We start from the raw sequence: 20,641 nt of genomic DNA on the forward strand, positions 1-20,641 counted from the left end.
ATCATCTGTCAATGCTGCGCACTTGCAAAATATTATTCTTATTACCATGCCTGCAATCTGCCAAACAAACAAACAAGGCAACTACCAGTACCTATTGCATTTCGGCCTTTTCCAAATCCTTGTAGCCTTGTAGGTGAAGGGGTTGTACTCCTCGTTGAAGTAGGCTTGCTAGTTGCTACCTATTCACATTAGTATATAGATGTCGACCCTCAGGGCTAATAACAATACTCCATAGTTTCCCAAGCATTCTAGGGATGATCTCACAAGCATTTTAAAGGAAAATGATTGTTGGCCTCAATGAGGCCTACGATTTGTGGCCTTGAATTGAGGCGTCATGCCATGTAATTCTTGACTTATCCTTTTAAAATCTAATGACTCTAAATTATTTTGGCTTTCTTCTTAAAAAAAACAAATATATTGTTTGAGGACAAGTATGAAATGATAAACAGAGAGAGAGAGTAAAATTTCTGTGAGAATAGAGATTCAAGTGTGTTTATTTATCTCACACAAAGAGGTATTTATAGGGATATATTACAAGTGTGAAAGCTCAAAGAGTAACTCAATTTGATAACCTCTACATTTACAGCTGCAGCCTTCTATGGTGGCTGTGATGATGATAAAATGCCATGCTTGTTGCCCTTTGGCATAAAGCTTGTCACACAAGTCACAATACCTATATTATACACTCAAGTACCTATTTGTATACATGATATAGACATTTATACTATGACTCATGTTTGTACATGAGAATCATATATACTACAACATATATATATATATATATTTGGTTTTTTTTTTCTTTTCTTGACACTCACGCTTAGATGTAAACAACAATTTTTAATCAATAAATAGAAAAAAATTCATGTAATTCAATCAATAGATTTGCACATTGTTTAATTAGAACTTTGTTAATTGCTCGATCTTTGCTAACTCTTTGAGCACTGATGCACCCACAAAGAAGTTCAAAATGCCGGAATTTTGCTCCAAGTTCACTGCTCAATCCCTGGGATTAGTTGAGGATCTGGGTAGTATCCTTGTACTCAAGACCGGCTCGATGGACAATGCTGAACCTAAGAAGAAAAGGGGTTGACCTATTGGTTCAAAGAACAAGAATCCATCTAAGTCATAGAACATAGCAGCTGCTCAAGCAGCCTGTTTGGCCTACATGACAAAACCTCCTAGCCCTAGTCAATAGGCTTGCTTTTTAAGAAGTGAGCATGGATGTCTTTTAATGAGTGATATTAGTATATATACCACTTTTTCTTATTTGCGCTTTGTATTCAAGGCAGTGGAAATGCATGTAATGTAATACTCTAGCTAGAGTTTCTAAAAATAAATCGTTATGATTTGATTCAAAAATGAATTAGAACTTTGTTGGGTTCCTACAAATTTTGAAAATATAATGTGAAAAATACATATTCATATGATTGTGTGTGTGTGTGTATGTGTATATATATATTCTTTTGTGTTCTGTAGCTAGAATTTAAATGTTAGATTTGAGTTTATTATTGTTTTGTTTGTTTTTCCCTTATATTTAGATTAGACGTGATAATTAATGGCGGTTACAAACATGAAATATTTTCTTACCTCTTAATTTGGACATACATATTTTCCAAATTCAATTTATTAATGTTATTTTTTGTATGAATTAATCAATATTTGGAAAGAAAAGTTAATGCTTATTTCTTGTCACCTAATTCAATATATTAATGCTATTTGGAAAGAAAAATTATAGGAATGAAATTTAATGAAATGAAGAAAAATATTGGTTAAAGAATCTATAGACACATATAAAAGGGTAAATAGCCTTTTCAAAAAAAAAAAAAAGGTAAATAGCTGTTTTTTTTGTCACCTAATTAAATTAATTAATGTCATTGATTCACTCCCTAACATCTAAAAGAAAATATAAAAGGGTAAAGTTGGTGTTGCAATAGTATGATGTGGCAAGATAGATCATGTGGAATTTAAAACAAAATTTGTATTTTGCTTACATTATATGTCACTTAGGATTTTAGGCCACAAATCTTAAGCCTCATTGAGTCCCCTACCATTGCCCTTTAGGAAAACTTGGATGGGCGAGTAATTGCTTTAGAGGTTGATATTAAGATTCTTTCCACTTACTAAAGCAATTACTCTTCTATATTATGTATCAATATACATTTACTAGATAAACTTAATGGCTTAATTAATATTTATATCTCTACCTTATCCATATTATAACAGAATTAATTAAGAATCTCCAATAAGCAATCTCTATCCTATCCATATTAACTTGTTATTGAATTACTTCATATAAATAATGATGTGACTTCATCGTGTCCTCACTTCTTAGCCTGTGCAATTCTGTCCCAGTGTCCCCTACCAGTTAGTTTGAGTTGCTGCAGGCAGCATCATGCCTGTGTCTACAGAGGGATGTGTGTTTAATAGCGAAGTGTTCCATTCATCTGTGTTAGTCCGGACATGCAGGAACAGGCTCAGGGTCAGCTTCTATGTCTTTATGAAAAGACAAGGAAGCGGCGGTGGTGCTCCAGTTGTTACCCCAATAGGTTCAAGAGATGTTTACGTCGGTTTCTGTCATATCAAGCAATCATCATCTTATAGGAGCAGCTGCGCCCAGAGAATAGCCCAGAATCTTTCAAGTCTGGGTGTTCCGGAAGATAAACAGCCTTCTGTTCTTGAAAAGATTTTCGAGCTGGTTGATGTGTCCGTCTCCCCTGACCAGGCAATTCTTGTGAGTATGTGGTTCTATAATCATGTTCCGGTGGATGTCCAACTTAGTCCTCCGATTGCGAGATTTGTTCCTGCAACTAGGTCATCGATTGTGGGTTTGTTGCAAGTGAGGGTTGATAGTGGTCTTATAATTCAGACGCCATCTTGTGTTATTTGTGACGAGGATTTTGCAGATCAACTGATGATCACTCGTATGCCCTGCGCACACCATTATCATACACATTGCATTGTTCGGTGGCTGGAGATCAATCACATGTGTCCCCTTTGCCGATTCCCAATGCCAACTGTGGAAGCTGCTGAGCCATAAAATCCCTAACCCAAATCGGAGGATCGCTATGTATATATGTGAGGTGGTTTTCTAACCTCACTTCTTGCATTGTCCATTACCTTCTTTTAGTTATGTTGAACTAAACTAGTGATCAACTGTTAATAAAAATGTGAAGTTCATATACGTGATTCTCCAGTCCTTTTTAAAGTTGTATCTGACAGCACGCACAACACGTGTGAAGATTTCATAACGAGTACTAGCCATGGGTGAATTGATTCAGACGCCAAACTCTCTGTAACTTTCTTCCTATGGAATTGCTAACTAGTCATCTTTTTATGCACAATTTGTCGACTTAAAGCTCACTTGCATTAGTGCGCATAAATTTGGATGTTTTATGCTATTTATGAGGATCGAGCTCAAATGCGACAAGTGAGATGTGTGTTTCAAATGTTTTACATTAACCTCAGACACCTCATTTTTCAATAAAATTGCATTTTGACTCCCGTTTCAAATTTATTTCAATTTAACCACTTGAGTTTTTCTGCAAACTTTACTTTTCTAACATCATTTAAAATAAGCTATGAGATTTCATTTGCATCCCGAACTGAGAATCAAAATTAAATTTAAGATACTACATATTGTTATTAAACATCATTTAAAATAAGTTATGAGATTTCATTTATATCCCGAACTGATAATCGAAATTAAATTTAAGATACTACAAATTATTATTAATGTTCCTTATGGAACTAGGATAGATTACAAACCTTAATGTGACCAGGAGATTATATATATACAGATAGATTACAAATCCGATCCTGAACCAAACCCTTTTGCATAGGGATTACAAACCCGATCCTGAACCAAACCCCTTTTGCCTTCCCTAGATTAACCCTAGCTATTTCCTTGTTCTCTCAATCAGTTCATCAAAATATGGATATGTCCAATCTCTCCCCATTTCTTCGTTTCAGAGCGGGCCATTCACGTACTGCATACCGGGAAGGGGAGGACTACTGGGAAGGGGAATCAGGGGACGACTTGCTTGTGATCAAATTCGACCTCTATAACAAAAAAACAATCGGCGTTTATTGAAATATGAGAGGAAGAATATCATTCCTCTTGATCTGTTTTTGATGATGAGATGGTACAACATCCTAGCTTTATATAGGCATCCTACAAACAATTAATGCATGTGTGAATGCATTAAGTGCAGCAGCCACCAACATTGACAGCAGCCAATGTTGACAGCAAACAAATACAACATGTGTAAATGCATGTACAAAATGCAGCAGCCAGCCAACCAACATTGACAGCAGCCAATGTTGACAGCAGCTGCAGTTCCTATACTTCCAACACTCCCCCTCAAGCTGGATCAGGGAAGTCCCTTGAGCCAAGCTTGGAAAGCAGACGTTCAAACTGAGCGGAAGCGAGAATCTTCGTAAAAATATCTGCTAGTTGATCGCATGATCGTGTGTATACTGTTTCAATAAGCTTAGACTGAACTTGATCTCGAACAAAGTGACAATCTACTTCAATATGTTTGGTGCGTTCATGGAAGACAGGATTGGCTGCAATATGCATGGCAGCCTGGTTGTCACAATGTAGAGTTATGGGTGTAGGGCATATAATGCCTAAGTCACCCAACAGTGTCTTTAACCATATGAGTTCACAAGCTATGGATGCCATTGCACGATACTCAGCTTCTGCACTAGAACGAGCAACCACCGTTTGTTTCTTACTTTTCCAGGTAACTAGATTGCCTCCAATGAAGGTACAGTACCCAGTTGTAGACTTTCGATCAATGGAATTGCCTGCCCAATCAGAGTCTGAGTATCCCACAAGGTTGAAGTGACCATTGTTCTTCATAATGATTCCTCGATCAACTGTGCCATTTAAGTAGCGAAGAATCCTTTTGACAATTTGTAGATGATGAGTTGTAGGAGAGTGCATGAATTGACTAACCAAACTCACAGCGTAAGTGATATCTGGTCTTGTAATGGTGAGATAGATGAGCTTACCCACAAGACGTTGATAAACACAAATATCCGAGAGAGGCTCTCCTTCAACATCTATTTTCAGTCTGCTACTAAGAGGAGTGCGTGCAGGCTTACTCTCCTTCATTCCTGCCTCATCAAGAAGATCAACAACATATTTACGTTGATTTAAGAACATACCATTCGAGGAGTGATCCATTTCAATTCCCAGAAAGTACTTCAATGGTCCAAGATCCTTGATGGCAAAGGTGTTGTGCAAGGCTAACTTGAGAGACTTAATCTCATCCACATTATCTCCAGTGATAATTAAGTCATCCACATATACTAGAACAACCAACGTGCCAGCCTTGCCATGTCTAACAAATAAGGAGGAGTCTGCATGACTTCGCTTAAAGCTTGAAGCAAGAAGGACCGAACTCAGTTTGGAATACCAAGCACGTGGGGATTGTTTCAAACCATATAAGGCCTTGTGAAGTTTACACAACATTCCAGCTTCGCCTTCACGTGGGTGACCAGGAGGTAATCGCATATACACATCTTCTTCTAGATCTCCATGCAAGAATGCATTCTTGACGTCCATTTGGTATAGAGACCAGCCACAATTTATAGCAACAGATAACAAAACTCGAACTGAGTTCATTTTAGCAACTGGAGCAAAAGTCTCTTTATAATCAACACCAAAGGTTTGAGTGAAGCCACGAGCAACTAACCTTGCCTTGTGCCGCTCAATTGAACCATCGGAGTTGAACTTGATTTTGTAAATCCATTTTGCCCCTACAATTTTCTGGCCTTTGGGAAGTTTGACTATACTCCAAGTTCTGTTGTCATCAAGGGCTTTGAGTTCATCGTGCATAGCTTTCTTCCAAACGGGTGACTGATTTGCTTCTTCAAAATTTCTTGGTTCAGTTTCTTTGGAAATCTTGATGAGGAAAGCACTATGAGAAGAGGAGGTATTGATGGAATGAGCAACTTGTGCAAGAGGATAACGTGTTGTGTAAGTCTCATAGTCCTGAAGTCTTGGTGGTGGATGTCTCATCCTTGGTGGGTTTCTTCGAGGTTGAGATGTATTTGGTACAACTGCTTGTTGATCATCTTGAGTGTTGGACTCTGTCGGCACCTCTTCAGTGTTTGAAAATTGTTGAACTAGTTGTGGTGAACTAGGAGTGCCTATTGCAGCTTCAACAGGAATTGGAGTGGGAAACAAGTCACAAATATGCTCCCCCTGAGGTTCATTGTCAGATAACTGAAAGAAAGAGTTAGACTCATCAAAATGAACATCCCTTGAGCACTAAGATAATCAGTCATGATTTTGGATGTGTATTCAGTGCCATTGTCTGACCTTAAAATGTAAATTTTTGATGAAAAATGATTTGTGACAAGGTTGACAGCAGCTGCAGATCCTATACTACAGTAGCCAATGTTGACAGCAGCTGCAGTTCCTATACTTCCAACAGCGTTCCTACTCCAGTTCTCCGAACAGTAGCTGTTAGACATATTTCTGCCAAGCTCTCTGCTATCAGATCCAATAGGGTTGAATATGCACCGCTGCTAGCCCTTAATCTCTCACTGTTGGACATCTCGGAAGATAAACACCAACCTTTTCTTCAAGAAATTATCCGGCTGGCTGACCTGCCTCTCTCCGAGAGCTTTCCGATTGTTGTGGCCTTATGGTACACTGATGAAAGGTATACAAGACTAGTGCCGCCACTTACATATAGCCCCAAGTTGGTTCCTGCAACTAAATCATCAATTAAGGCCTTGGAGAAAGTGAGAGTTGTTGATAGTGAGATGTCGTCTTGTGCTATTTGTGGAGAGGATTTTGTAGCCGCAGATGCATGGGGTGCTGATCAACTAATCACTCGTATGCCCTGCACTCACCATTACCATACAGATTGTATTCTCCGGTGGCTGAAGATGAATCACACGTGTCCCGTGTGCCGGTACTCAATGCCAACTGTGGAAGACGGCGAGCCATCAAATCCCCAATACTAGTATGGATGTGAGATGGTTTTCTACCCTCAATTATCGAGCTGAGTCGTGCTTTATTTGCTGAAATTAATCATAGTAAATTTGTATTTTGTAGTGCTTAACTGATGTGATGTGTTGTACAACTGGGGCTGTTAGTTGTGCAGGTTTAGTTTTGAGATAATGCTTGGTTGCTTGTAGGTTGTAATTGATTTCCCCCGTCATAATTAACACGAACTAGCTACCTGCTGGTTGGGTTTAGTTATGATCATAGTTGTGAACATTGTTTCATCTATAACTCTTTGGAGAAAATTTGAGGTCTAATGTGTTTCCATTCTAACTAGTGCTGTTTCATGGTTTCTGTTATGCGTGAGAAAGTTAGTATGCACATGAGTATATCTACTTTTCTTAAATGATATTAATGGTATGTATTTTACCGGCCAACATCAGTGTAGTAGTTACTTTTTAACTCCCTGTGATGTGAATTTGTTATAATGTGAGTCCAGAATTAATCAATAGATATCTTGAAAATGGTCGTATTGAAAGTGAAAACTGCACCCGGTGCTTCTGTGCAATTGTTATCTCTAAGAGTATGAAGAGTCTGTACAGAGTTTCACAGTAGATATTGAATTGCTGGAACTTGTAATATTGCTGTCGACCATATGTGTTAATCTGGTTGAAGATGACCATTCTCTGCCTGCGGTGGGCAACGAACATCGTCTCTGTAATGTGGCATTCCTACCTCAGTTCCTCCGAAGGCTGAAGAACCTGTAAATCAAGTGGACGTTAGGCGGACCGGAAGTTTTGGCTACTGCACTTGAAGCTAATTCATATCACCTTGGTGACTCTGGCTAAAGACTGCAGTAATAGACTTTAGCAGCTGCTGGCATCAGTGACAATGGAGAAGCTGTAAACTCATGTTCTCTTTATTTGCGGTGTGAACTTGGTAGTTGTGAAGTGTGATGAGATCCAACAATATGTTAAGCATGCCACATTTAAACTCCTGTAATATATAGTACATGGCTTACCGACCAAACAAAATGGGTCAAAAGGGTGTATATATTGCGGGATCAATAAAGGTTGAAGTCATTGTTTGATTTTGAGCTAATGAAGGCAAGAAATGAAGAAATTGGAAACACTCGTACGTAGTCTACAATATATGCTGAAGCCTCCATAGATCACATCTATAGATTGCAAGCTTACAAATCATTTGTGTCGATCACCAACAGCTAGATGAAACTAACAAGACGGGACTCACATGAGCACCTCTTTGGCATGCAGCAAATTAATCTAGGTTTTGATGTATGAGTAGAGAATGTGTGCGTTGTTTCATAGCAGAGTAACTGATCCTTAAGATTAGTCTAGGTGGTGAGTGGAAGTTAAGAAATTACTTTATCAAACCATGTCTAAAATTTTATTACAAGCAATTTAAATACGTGACCGGATATTATAAGTGGCAGTGATATGAGAGGCAGTAGCGGATTGGTAAATAAATCACTGAACAGACCCAGTTTAGTCAAAACAACTTGAAAATCCCCAAAACCCCCAAACCTAAAACCCTGGTTTCAGTCAAATTTTGTAAGCATGGAATGAAACGAAAACAGTGGAGGAGCAGTGATTGAGAATCATCGTCGCTTTTGGATCGAAGCCATCGATGTTCGCTACGAGGAGCCTCCGCAGACATTGCTTCAAGTCCCTATCTTCTCTCCTCCAATTCAATCCCTCCAAGTACAACCTTCTCTCTCTCTCTCTCTCTCTCTCTCTCTCTCTCTCTAATTTAGGGGTTTACAACACCATTTTGTTACATTGAAATCATTTCTGTGATTACCCATTTGCTCTAACATGATTCCCAAGTTGAAAGATCACTGCTTTTTTAGTTGGGTACTTGGGTTTCATATAGACCCAATTACAAAGATCAATGCTTTAATAGTTGGGTACTACCTTATCATCACTCTCTGTAATTTAGAGTTTAGAGCACCAATGTGTTACATTCATGTCATTCTGTGATTACCCATTTGCTCTAAGATGATTCCCAAGTAGAAAGATCAATGCTTTTTCAGTTGGGTACTTGGGTTTCATATAGACCCCTTAACACAGAAACTAATTCATAGTGAAAGTCTCAATCTTTTGCTTTGGTTTCTTGGCAGTATGTTCAGTAGTTTGTAGAAATGGGTATGTTACTGAAAATTAGAAGCAATTGTTTTGATACTTAGAACCAAGTATTCATGGAGATGCATATTGTGTGTTGATGCATACCATTGTTACATTTGGTATGAGTAATTAAGGCTAATTTGGTGAGTGTTTGAATGTTTTGCAGGAATGTCTCGTCTTTAGGAGATGTCGGTCCTAAACTGATCTCGAGCAATGTGGTTCGGCATAGTAGTGCTAGTGGAGACTGTGTTTTTTCTTCATCTTCACCATTCCATCCCTTGGATGGGTGGTCCCGGCCAATGTCCACATATAGGGGGTCGCCGTCATCTAGAGGTTCAGCATCTAAAGGGAGGGGCATGAGAAGCAAAGTAGCGAGGCGGGTGGAAAAGGAGACTGGTAAAACTCAAAAAGAGGTTCAGAGGGCAAATAAGATTCGAAAGAAGCTGATGACTGAAAACGAGAGGCGCATTTACAACCTGAAAAGGGTATGTTACCTGTTCTATTAAATCAAGCATTAGATATCATATGTGCTGCATAAATCGGGTTCTGCTGTTACGAATTCTGGTTAGCTACTCTTAGCTTCTTAATTTTTCGGTTACCAGTATGCTATGTTCTTTATGCCAAATTGGTGTTGAGTATTTCAAATTGAGATGTGTAAGTAGGCCTCTGATCGGCTACTTTTTGGTTGATTTTCTAACTTATAACATGTAAAAGATAAGAGTTCTTTAACGCACTTCATAAGCTAAAAGTAAATAATGACGTATTGTCAAATATTTATCCTTTTGGATAAGTCATATTTCAACATTCTCGAGCCTCGATTACCAATAGACTTTAAAGTACCTATATTCAACTGCAGGATGTTAAGAATGCAGCAATACCATTAGTTAAATGTATATGCATAGAAGAGCTTAGGTAAATAAGAATCGAAGGATCCTTATGTTTCAGCAAATTTTAAGTCAAAGACTTCAGTATGGACTAATTTGTAATTTTAAATATGCTAGGCCCATTTGGGTGGAGGGATTTAATTGACATTCTGAGGTTAAAGTGCTGTGTTTAAGGTTTAGGTCAATACAATACATGGCCAAAAATGAAAGATTTGAGTTAAAAGGAGAAGTAGAAAACAAACAAATTTGAAATTACTTACTGCATATAGTTTTTTCAGATCCAGTTTAAATGTATTGCATCTAGTCATATCCAATACATGCTATCTATTATATGTTATGCAAATGCTGTTAGCCTTGTTTTCAATAGAAAGTCTTATTTTGAAATCACTCCATCAAATGGAGCCTTATTTATCGGGAAGTTTTACTTCCACAAGTTTGTTTCTTTAAGCACTATTCAAGCGTCCGTTCTATATGCTTTTACAGATATCAAATTTCTCATGTAACCATATTGACTATCTGAATTGTGCAGGCCAAGAGAAAAGTGGCATTGCTACTACAGAAGCTCAAAAAATATGAGCTTCCAGATCTGCCAGCTCCCCGACATGATCCGGAGCTGTTTACCCTAGAGCAGCTTCAAGCATTTAAGAAGATTGGCTTCAGAAACAAAAACTATGTTCCTGTTGGTGTTCGTGGGGTCTTTGGAGGAGTTGTCCAGAATATGCACATGCACTGGAAGTTTCACGAGACCGTACAAGTTTGTTGTGATAACTTCCCTAAGGAGAAAATCAAGGAAATGGCAACAATGCTTGCAAGGCTGAGTGGTGGTATTGTGATCAATATACATAATACAAAAACAATCATCATGTTTCGTGGAAGAAATTACCGTCAGCCTAAAAATTTGATACCTTTCAATACCCTTACGAAAAGGAAGGTGCGTAAACACAAGTTTCCCTTCTAAACACACACACATATGTATATATGTTTGTTGCTCAGGAAGGATTGGAATTATAGTGCTGTCATTTGCATAAGCAGTGCGTGTACAGATTTTCTATATAGGTGTAGGCTAGTTGCTTCAGACTTTTAATTGGCAATTCATTTTTCTATGATAAATTAAAATAAAACTCCGTTACATAGCTCAGTGAAGTACCATTGAAGTATCTAAGGGAAGCAAGGTGGATATTAATTTCTGCATCTTTACGTGCAGGCATTATTCAAGGCCAGATTTGAACAAGCTCTTGAGTCGCAGAAGCTAAACATTAAGAAGATAGAACAGGAGCTACGCAGAAGTGGTGTTAATCCTGAGGATCCAGTTGCTATGGCTAGTATCCAGAGAGTCGCCTCCTCATTCTTCAATGCAATTGATCAAAAGGAGGGGAGTCCTTATGTATTCCATGGGGATAAGCTGTCACTAGCAGAGACTGATAACAAATTGAGACATTTAGAACCTCCCGATCAAAATGAGCAGGAGGAGTTAGACAAGTTCATCTCTGAGATTGAAAATGCAGCTGAACGCGAGTGGGCTGCTGAGGAAGCAGCAGAGAAAGAAGAGTTTACCCGATTAAGGTATTGGAACAAAGAAGAATTTGGGGGGAGATACAGAAGATCTGAACCACTTGAAAATGACGGCTCTGATGATGAGACAAAAAGGACAAGGGATCGGAGGGATACACGTGGCAAGCAGATGCCTGTTGATAGTGATTATGAAGATGACGAGGGGGAATATTCTAATAGTGTCGCGCATACTAGTGTTTTTGACAGTGATGCTGATGATTCTGATGGAATGCAAGAGAATTTCAAGGCATCTACAATTGACGGGGTAAAGCAATATCAGATTGGGAGGGGAAAAAATGATGGACACTTAAAGAAAAGTGTTAAAGCTAATAATAGAAAGATCATGGCAGATGAATGTACTGAATCAGAAAACACATTCAGTGATCTTGAAAATGCAATGTGGCACTCCGATGATGAGGAAGAGCAGGCATCAACACCATCAAGAGCTGTAAAATATGATTACCGAAGCAGCAGTGATGACGAAGAGGACTTGAAGTTAAATTACGTGAAGTTAGAAAAGAAGCAGCAGGTAGATAATGCCGATGATTCCGATGAAGCTCATGACAAATTCAAGTTATCAAGTGGTGCAAAGGGGAAGCATGCCAGTGAATATTTAAAAGGAGATGCTGATTTTAACATAAGAAGAGAGCTGGTTGAAGAAGACTTGGAGTCGGACGATCTGTTCAGTGATGATGAAACTGCAATGTGGGAATCAGAGGCGGTGAAAGATTCACGGGCATCAACTGCGGGAAAATACAATTACAGGAGCAGTGAAAAAGAGGATTATCCGGTAAGAAGAGAAGAGAAGGGCAACGGGGATGATGTCAAGCGGACAAGGACGCCAAAAGAGTTGGATGAGATTTGGGACAGTGATTAGACCAGTGATTATAGGGCTGCATTTGAGGCCCAAAGTCTCTATAAGATGGAAAGATCATGCTGTGTATACTATTCTAACTTTTTTCCTATTCTTTAATAAATTACAACCTTAATTATAGAAATGTGCAGTGATGAAATGTTATGCCATGAAGGTTCATGTCCAATTTCTGGATAACAATTTTGCACTTGTTTTCTTCATGACTTGTATATCAATTCATAGTCATCATATGAGGAACGGTCTACGTCTACAACACGTAAAAAGACCCAAACAAATCTCCCAAAAACCTCATTAAATGTGTTCATGAAAATCTTGACTTGCTTCATGACCCAAGTCAATTTCAGATGTGAAGCAGACGGTGAAATTTAAAAGAAGAGGGATTGCAGTTTGCATTTCATTGGTTACCCCAAGTCAACTGATCATGCACCAACTTCAGTTCAGTGTGATAAAGGTAACTTTACCAAAGATGAATTGATTACTTTTTAATTTCGGGTAATCTAATTCCTTAACATCGAAATCTTAAAAACATATTGGAAGTATGTATTTGGAATTAGCTTGCAAACTTTACTCAAGGCTAATGTCTCTGTTTTACATTTTCAAGGCTAATGTCTCTGTTTTACATCTTCTCCTGTTTTCTGTTATTGTTCAACAAATACAATCAGAAATCTTAATAACATATTGGAAGTATGTATTTGGAATTAGCTTGAAATACTTTACTCAAGGCTAATGTCTCTGTTTTTCATTTTCTCCTATTTTATTCTCTTGGTTTAAGTGTTTAAAAAATACAATCAACTTATACTATAATTTGTGCCAATCAAAATATCAAATAGATGGGGATAGCAAACTTTACTCAAGGCCAACGTGTGTGTTTCTCATTTTTACCTATTTCCTGTTTTTGGTTTAACAAATACAACCACTATTACACCATTCTACTCAGCTTTGTGCCAACAGACAGATGAAAGAGTCATAGAGCTATGCGTAAAGTTCACTCCAATATGGTAAGAATGACTTTTGGGGTCCAAGTCAAACAACTAGCTGACCCTTTTTATATCAGTAGCAAATGTTCTCAATGTTTTATAAAGTTGGTATACAATGCAAGACCAGAAGTGAGATGAGGAGGAAGGGGATTTTCGACGCTGACAGTTTTTGCCTTAAATTTGAGGGAATAGATGATATCTTATGACTTAAAAATCACAGGACTAAACTCATCACTCGAATAAGATGCATAACAAGAACACGGTCAGAACGCGGGATTTCGGGAAGGCTCTGAAGATATGCACATAGAAATGTAGGTTTGATCATATAGAATTGCAATTGTGGTTAAAAGAACAGAGCTTTCTATATAGCAAGTGGTTTTTGGAAGGTTTAAGATCGTAAATGGCTTAGCATGTTTAGGAGGTCCATCTGTGTATAATGGATACGTGCATAAGACAATTGGATTTTTGACTCACTCAGCAGAATAGCAAGCAATAATAACGAGTCAAACCAGATCACAAGATCGAGTTTTGACAAATAGGAAACTTGGTGGGGCAATCTGATTTCTATTAGCTCGGAATTAGTCTTTGCTAGAGTGCCTCTCACATCAAAGTTGCAAGGAATTATTTGAACCAAAAAGAATGCAAAAATCTTTCGAATATATTAATCCTACAAACCATGTAACCTATGTTCAAAAGCGATACGATGACAGAATGAAAGGTATTAAGAGCAGAATATCAATTAGTTCAATCACAATTCCCAGTAAAGAAAAGCTTGGGAAATGTCATTTGGGATTATGCCATATCAACAAGAGGTGGGTACAAAAGCTCACGAAAAGCTTTTCCCTCGTAGAAAAATCCCCCACTTGAAAAATTGATATGCTTCCATAGAAACCCAAGAAAGAAAAAGGAAATGTACATAATTTCCCATTAATTTGCAGGAATCCATGATGTTCTTCTCAAACACTCTAAGAATGACCTATCTTTGTATCTCTGCAACACCATAGCTATCAAATTCTAATGGGGAGCACTATTCGGTCCAATTCACAAGGAGTTATATCAACAATTTGCCTGTTCAACTGTTTGAGCAGGCACCTCGCTTTTCAAGTCTCAGCCATTTTCCCTCTTGCAGTTTCCAGGCAACAGGTACTTGTACTTCTCAGCATTGTTCAGCAAATATGCAGGAAGATGAACTGCTGAATAAGATCTAGGAATAGGTCCCATCTTTCCAATAATCTCCTTAAACGTGTACTCCTCAGGAATCATGTCAAATAGGTCGGCCCCTTTGCATATAACATCCTGAATCCTTTTAGGGTTCAAGTAATGAGAGAACCTCACCCGATCATAGTGGCTGTAAGCTTTCATCTTGAATATGAACTCACTGATATGGCGGAAACAAAAGCTACAATGCCACCCTGCATCTGACAAAAGGTAGTCGCTCTGTCTGAAGTGCGCATATGTAGTATTACCAGTTTGATACCTGTGAACTGATGCCCTCCAGCTCTTTTCATCTACGTAATACTCGAAAGAGTACAAGTAGTTCCTCAGCCTGAGATGAACAACAGGTGGGATGTCATCGCACCACCTCAAGAGATTAATTGTGTGAGCACTAGGAATCTCGTCAACATCAGACATTATCAGCAGATCATCATCTTCTATACCGGCTACTCTCAGAAGCTGGTCTAGTGCTACTCTTTGAAATGCCTCCTCATAAAATGGGTTCTCGCCTTTCTTAAATCTTCCTCCAGTTGTCACATAAGTGAGCCGGTCTTCAACAAACTTAAACTTGTCCCGGTTCTTAGCAAAAACCAATGGTTTGGGCAGGCCAGTAAATGTTGAGTTTGATTCCAGCAGCACAAACTGGGTGACATACGGATATAATTCATTCCACCGAATTGTAAGGATGTCTACCTCATTACTGAAGAGAACTGCATCATAAACTCGTCTTGGTGACTCACGAGTCTTCCACCCATGAAGTCTGCAGAGAGTCTCCATTGACACATTCTCATGATAATAGTGTGGAAGTTCAATGAAAGATTTCGGAGGAGATTCCCAAAGAGGTCGTAAAAAATACGAAACCTTCTGCCCATGTAAATACACACCGAAGATGCATAATGGAAGAACTGCAAAAACGAAAATATAGGTCTTCAAATCGAACCCCCGCAAAACGCATCGTAGTCTGGACATGCTCAATGCTGCTTCTGATCCCTGCTACAATGAAAACAAAACCTTTCTTAACACATCCTGTCCTATTATTAAGCAATTGTTTTCAATTAAACAAATTGAAAACTGATACAACAAAAATTTCTGCCTATTCAGAACCTTATTGTAGAATCAATAAAGCAAATACCAGGAGAGCAGTCGCAAAAACAAACCACAAAGTGATGAACACGAAAAAACTTATCCAAAAAAGAGAAGGAAAACATAAAAAACACGGAGAAACCAGACAAATGACTCGCACCCAGAAACAAAAAAAAAATCAACATCTCCGTTTTCGACACCACAAAAACAAATGGAGGTAATAATTCCTTCTCATAACAACCTTTCAAAATCTCACAAAATAAAATAGTAGCAATCAACCTATTGATAAATACTTCAAAATGGTATTACATCCACAACGCAAATGAACCCATTTTTATAATCCATAGGCGCACAAATAACACAAAAACAGAGCTTATACAAATTGAAAGTTCATCATAATAAAAATCATAAAAACATAAAAATACCTCTCCACAAACGTCGTCGCATATATCATCTGTCTTCTTGGAACTGTAATACCCATCAGACATGATTTTGAAAACAAACCTCGCCTCATATACCAAAATGGCAATGAACAGTGATGAAGAAAAGGGAAATGTCCAATACACCCCCTTCTGTTCTTCCACCACCCTCTTCTTTTCTCCGTCTTTACCGGATTCTGAAACACCCAGATCTTCTTTTCCTCATCACCAAAAAAAAAAACAAAAACAAAAAAGGCCAAACTTTTTATGCTTCAAAATTTGGCAAAGAAAACCAAGAAAAGTTTCAATATTTAAATATGGGTATTCTCTCTCTGAACCTCTCGAATTTCCGTAACGCCAATTATAGCCAGATACCCACCAGTGACTGAGGGAAGAAGAAGAAGAAGTAGAAGGAGAAGAGGAGCCCCATTATAAATTTATAACCTTTTCTTTTAATCCCAAAATTTACAACCAAAAATTCATTTCGGCCGTCGGATGAGGTGGGAGTGATCCGACGGCGGAGAGAGAGGGGTGCACGAGTGGTGGTGTCAAATGGCAGTTGATCTCGTTAAAGTTAGTAAATTCCTAGGTTGTAAAACGCGGACTTTCCGAATATAGCCTCCTATGGGGGGTGGTTTGGACAGAGGATTGTGACGAGGATTGGAGGATAGAATGGTCAGTTTCACTTCGTGGTTTTTCGGGCTGTCGCGGTTTGACGCGGTCAATACAAGCCGTTACATACGCAAAATTTTGTGAAATTTTAAAAATTTAAAATTAATTTGTTAAAATTTAGAAATTATTATCAATTTCTAAAATATATATATATATATATCTATACTATTATTAAGAGAAGAGGCTTTGTTAGCCAAAACTGAAAATTTTGACAGATTTAACCCTAAAAGATTAAAAAACTTTAACAACAAATTAAATCACAAGGGTAAATAGGACAATTATAAAATGTATTTTTCTTTTAAAAATTTGAAAAAAAAGTATCCACAACCCACTTTTCTCTCTCCCACTTTATTTTCTCTGCAATAACCAACTTTTTTCTTTTTTATTTTCTGAAGAAAAAAAAAATTAATAACTTACACATGCAGAGCATGTGTGGAAAAATACTAGTATATATCTATCTATACTATTATTCTATTATTAAGAGAAGATGTGTTGTTAGCCAAAATTGATTTTTTTTACCTTTATAACCCTCAAATATTAAAATATCATGGATTACATTTTAACATCAGGGATAAAAATGTAAAAAGAAAAAAAATAAAAGAAAATAATTATTTCAAACTCTCCACTCTCATAATTATAACTCCCCACTACTCTCACACCCATCGGGTGTGTGGACATTTTCTAGTATATATATATATATATATATATATATATATTATCAATTTTCTCTCTCTAAACCCAAGAACTCATGGCTTAGGTAAATTAAAAATTGATGAAATTTTTCTGACCAAAAGGGAAAAATATAATAATACTAGAATCCCAAGAGCCACAACCTTGTTTGAGTTGTTTCTTAATTATAGTCTTATTTAAGTCATTAATGTGTGTGTTTTAATTATTAACTTTCTCCATAAACAGTATTGGAATAACCGGTTTACCTTCTCAGAGAGAATTTTATTCAAAATTCGTTGTTCGAATTTGTATTTATTTTTTATGATAAATTGAACATATTATAAAAAATGACGATACAGGAAACATGTGGCATGTTACTAAATAGCCGAGAAGGTTAAATATGATTCATGATTGAATAAGAAATAAGTCTATTTGATCCTGATGTAAAAGGTAAAGAGATCTTATTAATTTAAATAATATTTACTAACCGATTTGAATTAACTACAAAAAATCAGGCTTTTACCTTGGTCTTATCCTACCTTTATTGGGTCATAATAAATGCAAATCATTTGAAATTAATTTCCACACAAAAGAACCATGAGAAATTAAGTCTATTTAAAAAAAAAAATAGAACGTCAAGCTTTTCATATATTTAAATATAAGTGATTACACAACATGACCTACCCCTGAGAGGGTCACGTCAATATCAAGCCATGCAAATTACCCTAAAGCAACCAAATAAAATCAATATGATAAATAGGATCAAGAACCAAAACTTAGACAATGTTAGGGGAATAAAAAAAAAATTAAAAACCATGACTTATTTGACGGAACCCAGGACCGCCCTACACAGAGAGGGATTCCCCCGGATCCCAAATACGAGTCCAAAAGTGATTGAACCTAAAAACCCTAACCAACACAAAGCCCACTGGGAATAATACCCAAGCCCAAGCAAAAGGAACCCAGGCCGAGCAAAAAGTGCTCTGAGCCCCCAGCTTTTGGGCACCCGCGCAGGTTGTAGACCACCGCCTTCATCTCTGTCGTACCGGGAGGAAAAGAAAGTTGTGGAAGCCACCTATGGAATTGCACCCCCCCCCCCCAACCATCTTAGACTTTGATGGTAACGATAAAACTGTAGATCACCCATCGCAGACCATGTCGTGTCCCCACACCCAGGCAAAGCGTGCCTACACTACCATGAAAACCGATACGAGGATCGATCCGAGAATTGCAACAGAGTCCTAGGCCGATCCGATGAGCCAAGACTGCTTCACGGAGGAAAACAAGGTAGCTGCCGCCCTAACGCCTGCCTGAGCACAAGCAAAAAGGATTAATTCCCATCAACCCATCGATAAGAGACATATGCCACAACCACACGGTTGGACTGGAGGAATCCACGAGTTCAAAAAACTCGACTGCCAAGCACTAAGAGCACCATAACTCTATAAGTCGTTGGAAGGCATAACCCTAGGGTTGGCCCCCGCAAAAAAGTGAGAGCGAGGACTCTCATTAGATATGAGAAATTAAGTCTTAAAACTAGGCCAGATTTATTTTCATATCTAGACTAGACAAATTTCTTAATCCTTAATGAGAAAATTAATTGTGTTTAATTTGTAACTTGATTAGTAATGAGTTCTAAATGGTTCTCTAGAGAAACTTTTTTACTCGGTAAAACTTTTGTAGTAATACATACGAAATTTTGCTATAAGTAGCCGAGTATTGGGTAAAACTCATTCACGTGCTAATAAAAACCACCATTCAAAAGCACTTGTTATTAAATTAATCTAAAATACTTCTAGTCATTTGAAAGCATACTCGAAAGCACTTTTGAACATACTTTAAGATACAAAATTACAAGGTTTTCTAATGCCATAACTCTCCCATATTCTCACTCTGTCTCTTAAATCTTAAGTTTTATATGAAGTTACGATTGATTGATCGATCAATCACCTTGATTATAACTTTGGCACAATCTAAGTCTTTAAGAGCATTTTTAGCAATGCTAGCCATTTTTTTGTTAAATTTTAGCTAAAATAGCTAGAAAGTCATTTTGGCTAGTTACTTTAGAAATACGTCTATATCAATGCTCTCTATTTTAGCTAATTTTGAATTTATATTATTTTTAAAATGATGATTAAAGAGTTTAAATGTATTTATAAATTACATAAAATAACTTAAAATTAATGTTTTAAATTATAGAGAGTCTCATCTCACTCTCTATATTTAGGAGCGAGATAGCTAAAAGTTATAATGGAAAACTACTTAGAAGTCTAATGCAGTTGTTAAAATAGATAAAAAGCTAAACATGCTCTCCAAAATAGCTAAGAAGCTAAAATAGATAGTCTGCTAAAGATGCTCTAATGAATGAAATTTATCTCTTCAAATGATAACAGTTAATCTAAACTAAACATGAGAAATTAATTTCTGAAACTAGATTTGATGTATTTCCTTACTAAACTAGATCTTATTGATGATAAGATTGATTGAGTTTAATTTGTGACTTGATCATTTTAAAAATGAGTACGGAAATGGTTCTCTAAAGAAACTCTTTTACTCTGTAGAACTTTTTGTAGTAGCACATACGAAGTTGTGTTATGAATAATAGAGTATTGTTCGATAAAACACATTCGTGTGCTAATGAGAAATACTCTCTAAAAGCACTTTTTCTCAAATTACTCTAAAATACTTTTAGTTATTTGAAAGCACAATCCAAACCACTTTAAAAAAAAACTTTTAAAAAAAAAAAAAAACTATTATCCCACCCTACCCTTACATATGTCCGTGAGAATCGACTCATAACCTTTACCACTTTGAAAATACTTTTTAGATACAAAATTACAAAGTTTTCTAAATGTCATAACTCTGCTCATTTTCTTACTCATTAGTTTGTTAAGTTTTCAGTTTTAGATGAAGTTACTTTCAAATTGATAAAAAGACAAAACACCTTGATTATAACTTTTGTACATTATTGATTTATCCAAGTCAATGATGAATGAAATTTCTCTTTCGAACGGTAAGGCTGAATCTAGGCCGAATCTAATTCCTTGGGTCATAGTCATACTAGTGTATTTGTATCATTTTGGGATTCAATTTCATTAGAAGAGGTCATGAGGATCACAGAATAGTTAATATTCTTATTCTCAAAATTGTTCACTTAATTATGCCACACGTCCAAACCTGCAGACAACC

At 37.1% G+C, this 20,641-nt stretch overlaps 4 protein-coding genes across 4 annotated transcripts; 3 read left to right on the top strand and 1 right to left on the bottom strand.

Moving 5' to 3' along the window:
* The first annotated feature begins 2,347 nt into the window (after positions 1-2,347).
* LOC112185843 lies at positions 2,348-4,023 on the top strand. Its single transcript, XM_024324168.2, has 2 exons — positions 2,348-3,080; positions 3,970-4,023. Exon 1 carries the CDS (start codon positions 2,393-2,395, stop codon positions 3,035-3,037), a length of 645 nt encoding a protein of 214 aa, XP_024179936.1. The 5' UTR covers positions 2,348-2,392; the 3' UTR covers positions 3,038-3,080; positions 3,970-4,023.
* LOC112185297 lies at positions 3,932-7,169 on the top strand. The gene is made up of 2 exons (XM_024323538.2): positions 3,932-4,079; positions 6,446-7,169. The coding sequence occupies exons 1-2, from the start codon at positions 3,932-3,934 to the stop codon at positions 6,982-6,984; spliced, it is 687 nt and encodes a 228-aa protein (XP_024179306.2). The 3' UTR covers positions 6,985-7,169.
* Positions 7,170-8,465: 1,296 nt separating this feature from the next.
* Positions 8,466-12,537, top strand: LOC112183465 (CRM-domain containing factor CFM9, mitochondrial). Its single transcript, XM_024321844.2, has 4 exons — positions 8,466-8,685; positions 9,275-9,593; positions 10,522-10,923; positions 11,197-12,537. The coding sequence occupies exons 1-4, from the start codon at positions 8,612-8,614 to the stop codon at positions 12,418-12,420; spliced, it is 2,019 nt and encodes a 672-aa protein (XP_024177612.1). The 5' UTR covers positions 8,466-8,611; the 3' UTR covers positions 12,421-12,537.
* A 1,569-nt stretch (positions 12,538-14,106) lies between these two features.
* Positions 14,107-16,539, bottom strand: LOC112189037. The gene is made up of 2 exons (XM_024328300.2): positions 16,118-16,539; positions 14,107-15,599 (listed from the first exon to the last, which is right to left on the bottom strand). Exons 1-2 carry the CDS (start codon positions 16,178-16,180, stop codon positions 14,502-14,504), a joined length of 1,161 nt encoding a protein of 386 aa, XP_024184068.1. The 5' UTR covers positions 16,181-16,539; the 3' UTR covers positions 14,107-14,501.
* Positions 16,540-20,641: the final 4,102 nt, after the last annotated feature.

This window comes from Rosa chinensis, chromosome 2 (assembly GCF_002994745.2).
Source record: "Rosa chinensis cultivar Old Blush chromosome 2, RchiOBHm-V2, whole genome shotgun sequence".
NCBI classification, from domain to species: Eukaryota; Viridiplantae; Streptophyta; class Magnoliopsida; order Rosales; family Rosaceae; genus Rosa; species Rosa chinensis.

Excerpts from the sequence above, each read along its gene's own strand:
- LOC112185843 (XM_024324168.2), top strand. The coding sequence starts at position 2,393 with ATGCCTGTGTCTACAGAGGGATGTGTGTTTAATAGCGAAGTGTTCCAT.
- LOC112185297 (XM_024323538.2), top strand. The coding sequence starts at position 3,932 with ATGGATATGTCCAATCTCTCCCCATTTCTTCGTTTCAGAGCGGGCCAT. Across the intron at positions 4,080-6,445 it reads CTATAACAAAAAAACAATCG|GCGTTCCTACTCCAGTTCTC; the intron begins GCGTTTATTGAA and ends ATACTTCCAACA.
- LOC112183465 (XM_024321844.2), top strand. The coding sequence starts at position 8,612 with ATGTTCGCTACGAGGAGCCTCCGCAGACATTGCTTCAAGTCCCTATCT. Across the intron at positions 9,594-10,521 it reads GCATTTACAACCTGAAAAGG|GCCAAGAGAAAAGTGGCATT; the intron begins GTATGTTACCTG and ends TGAATTGTGCAG. Across the intron at positions 10,924-11,196 it reads ATACCCTTACGAAAAGGAAG|GCATTATTCAAGGCCAGATT; the intron begins GTGCGTAAACAC and ends CTTTACGTGCAG.
- LOC112189037 (XM_024328300.2), bottom strand. The coding sequence starts at position 16,180 with ATGTCTGATGGGTATTACAGTTCCAAGAAGACAGATGATATATGCGAC. Across the intron at positions 15,600-16,117 it reads GCGACGACGTTTGTGGAGAG|GGATCAGAAGCAGCATTGAG; the intron begins GTATTTTTATGT and ends TCATTGTAGCAG.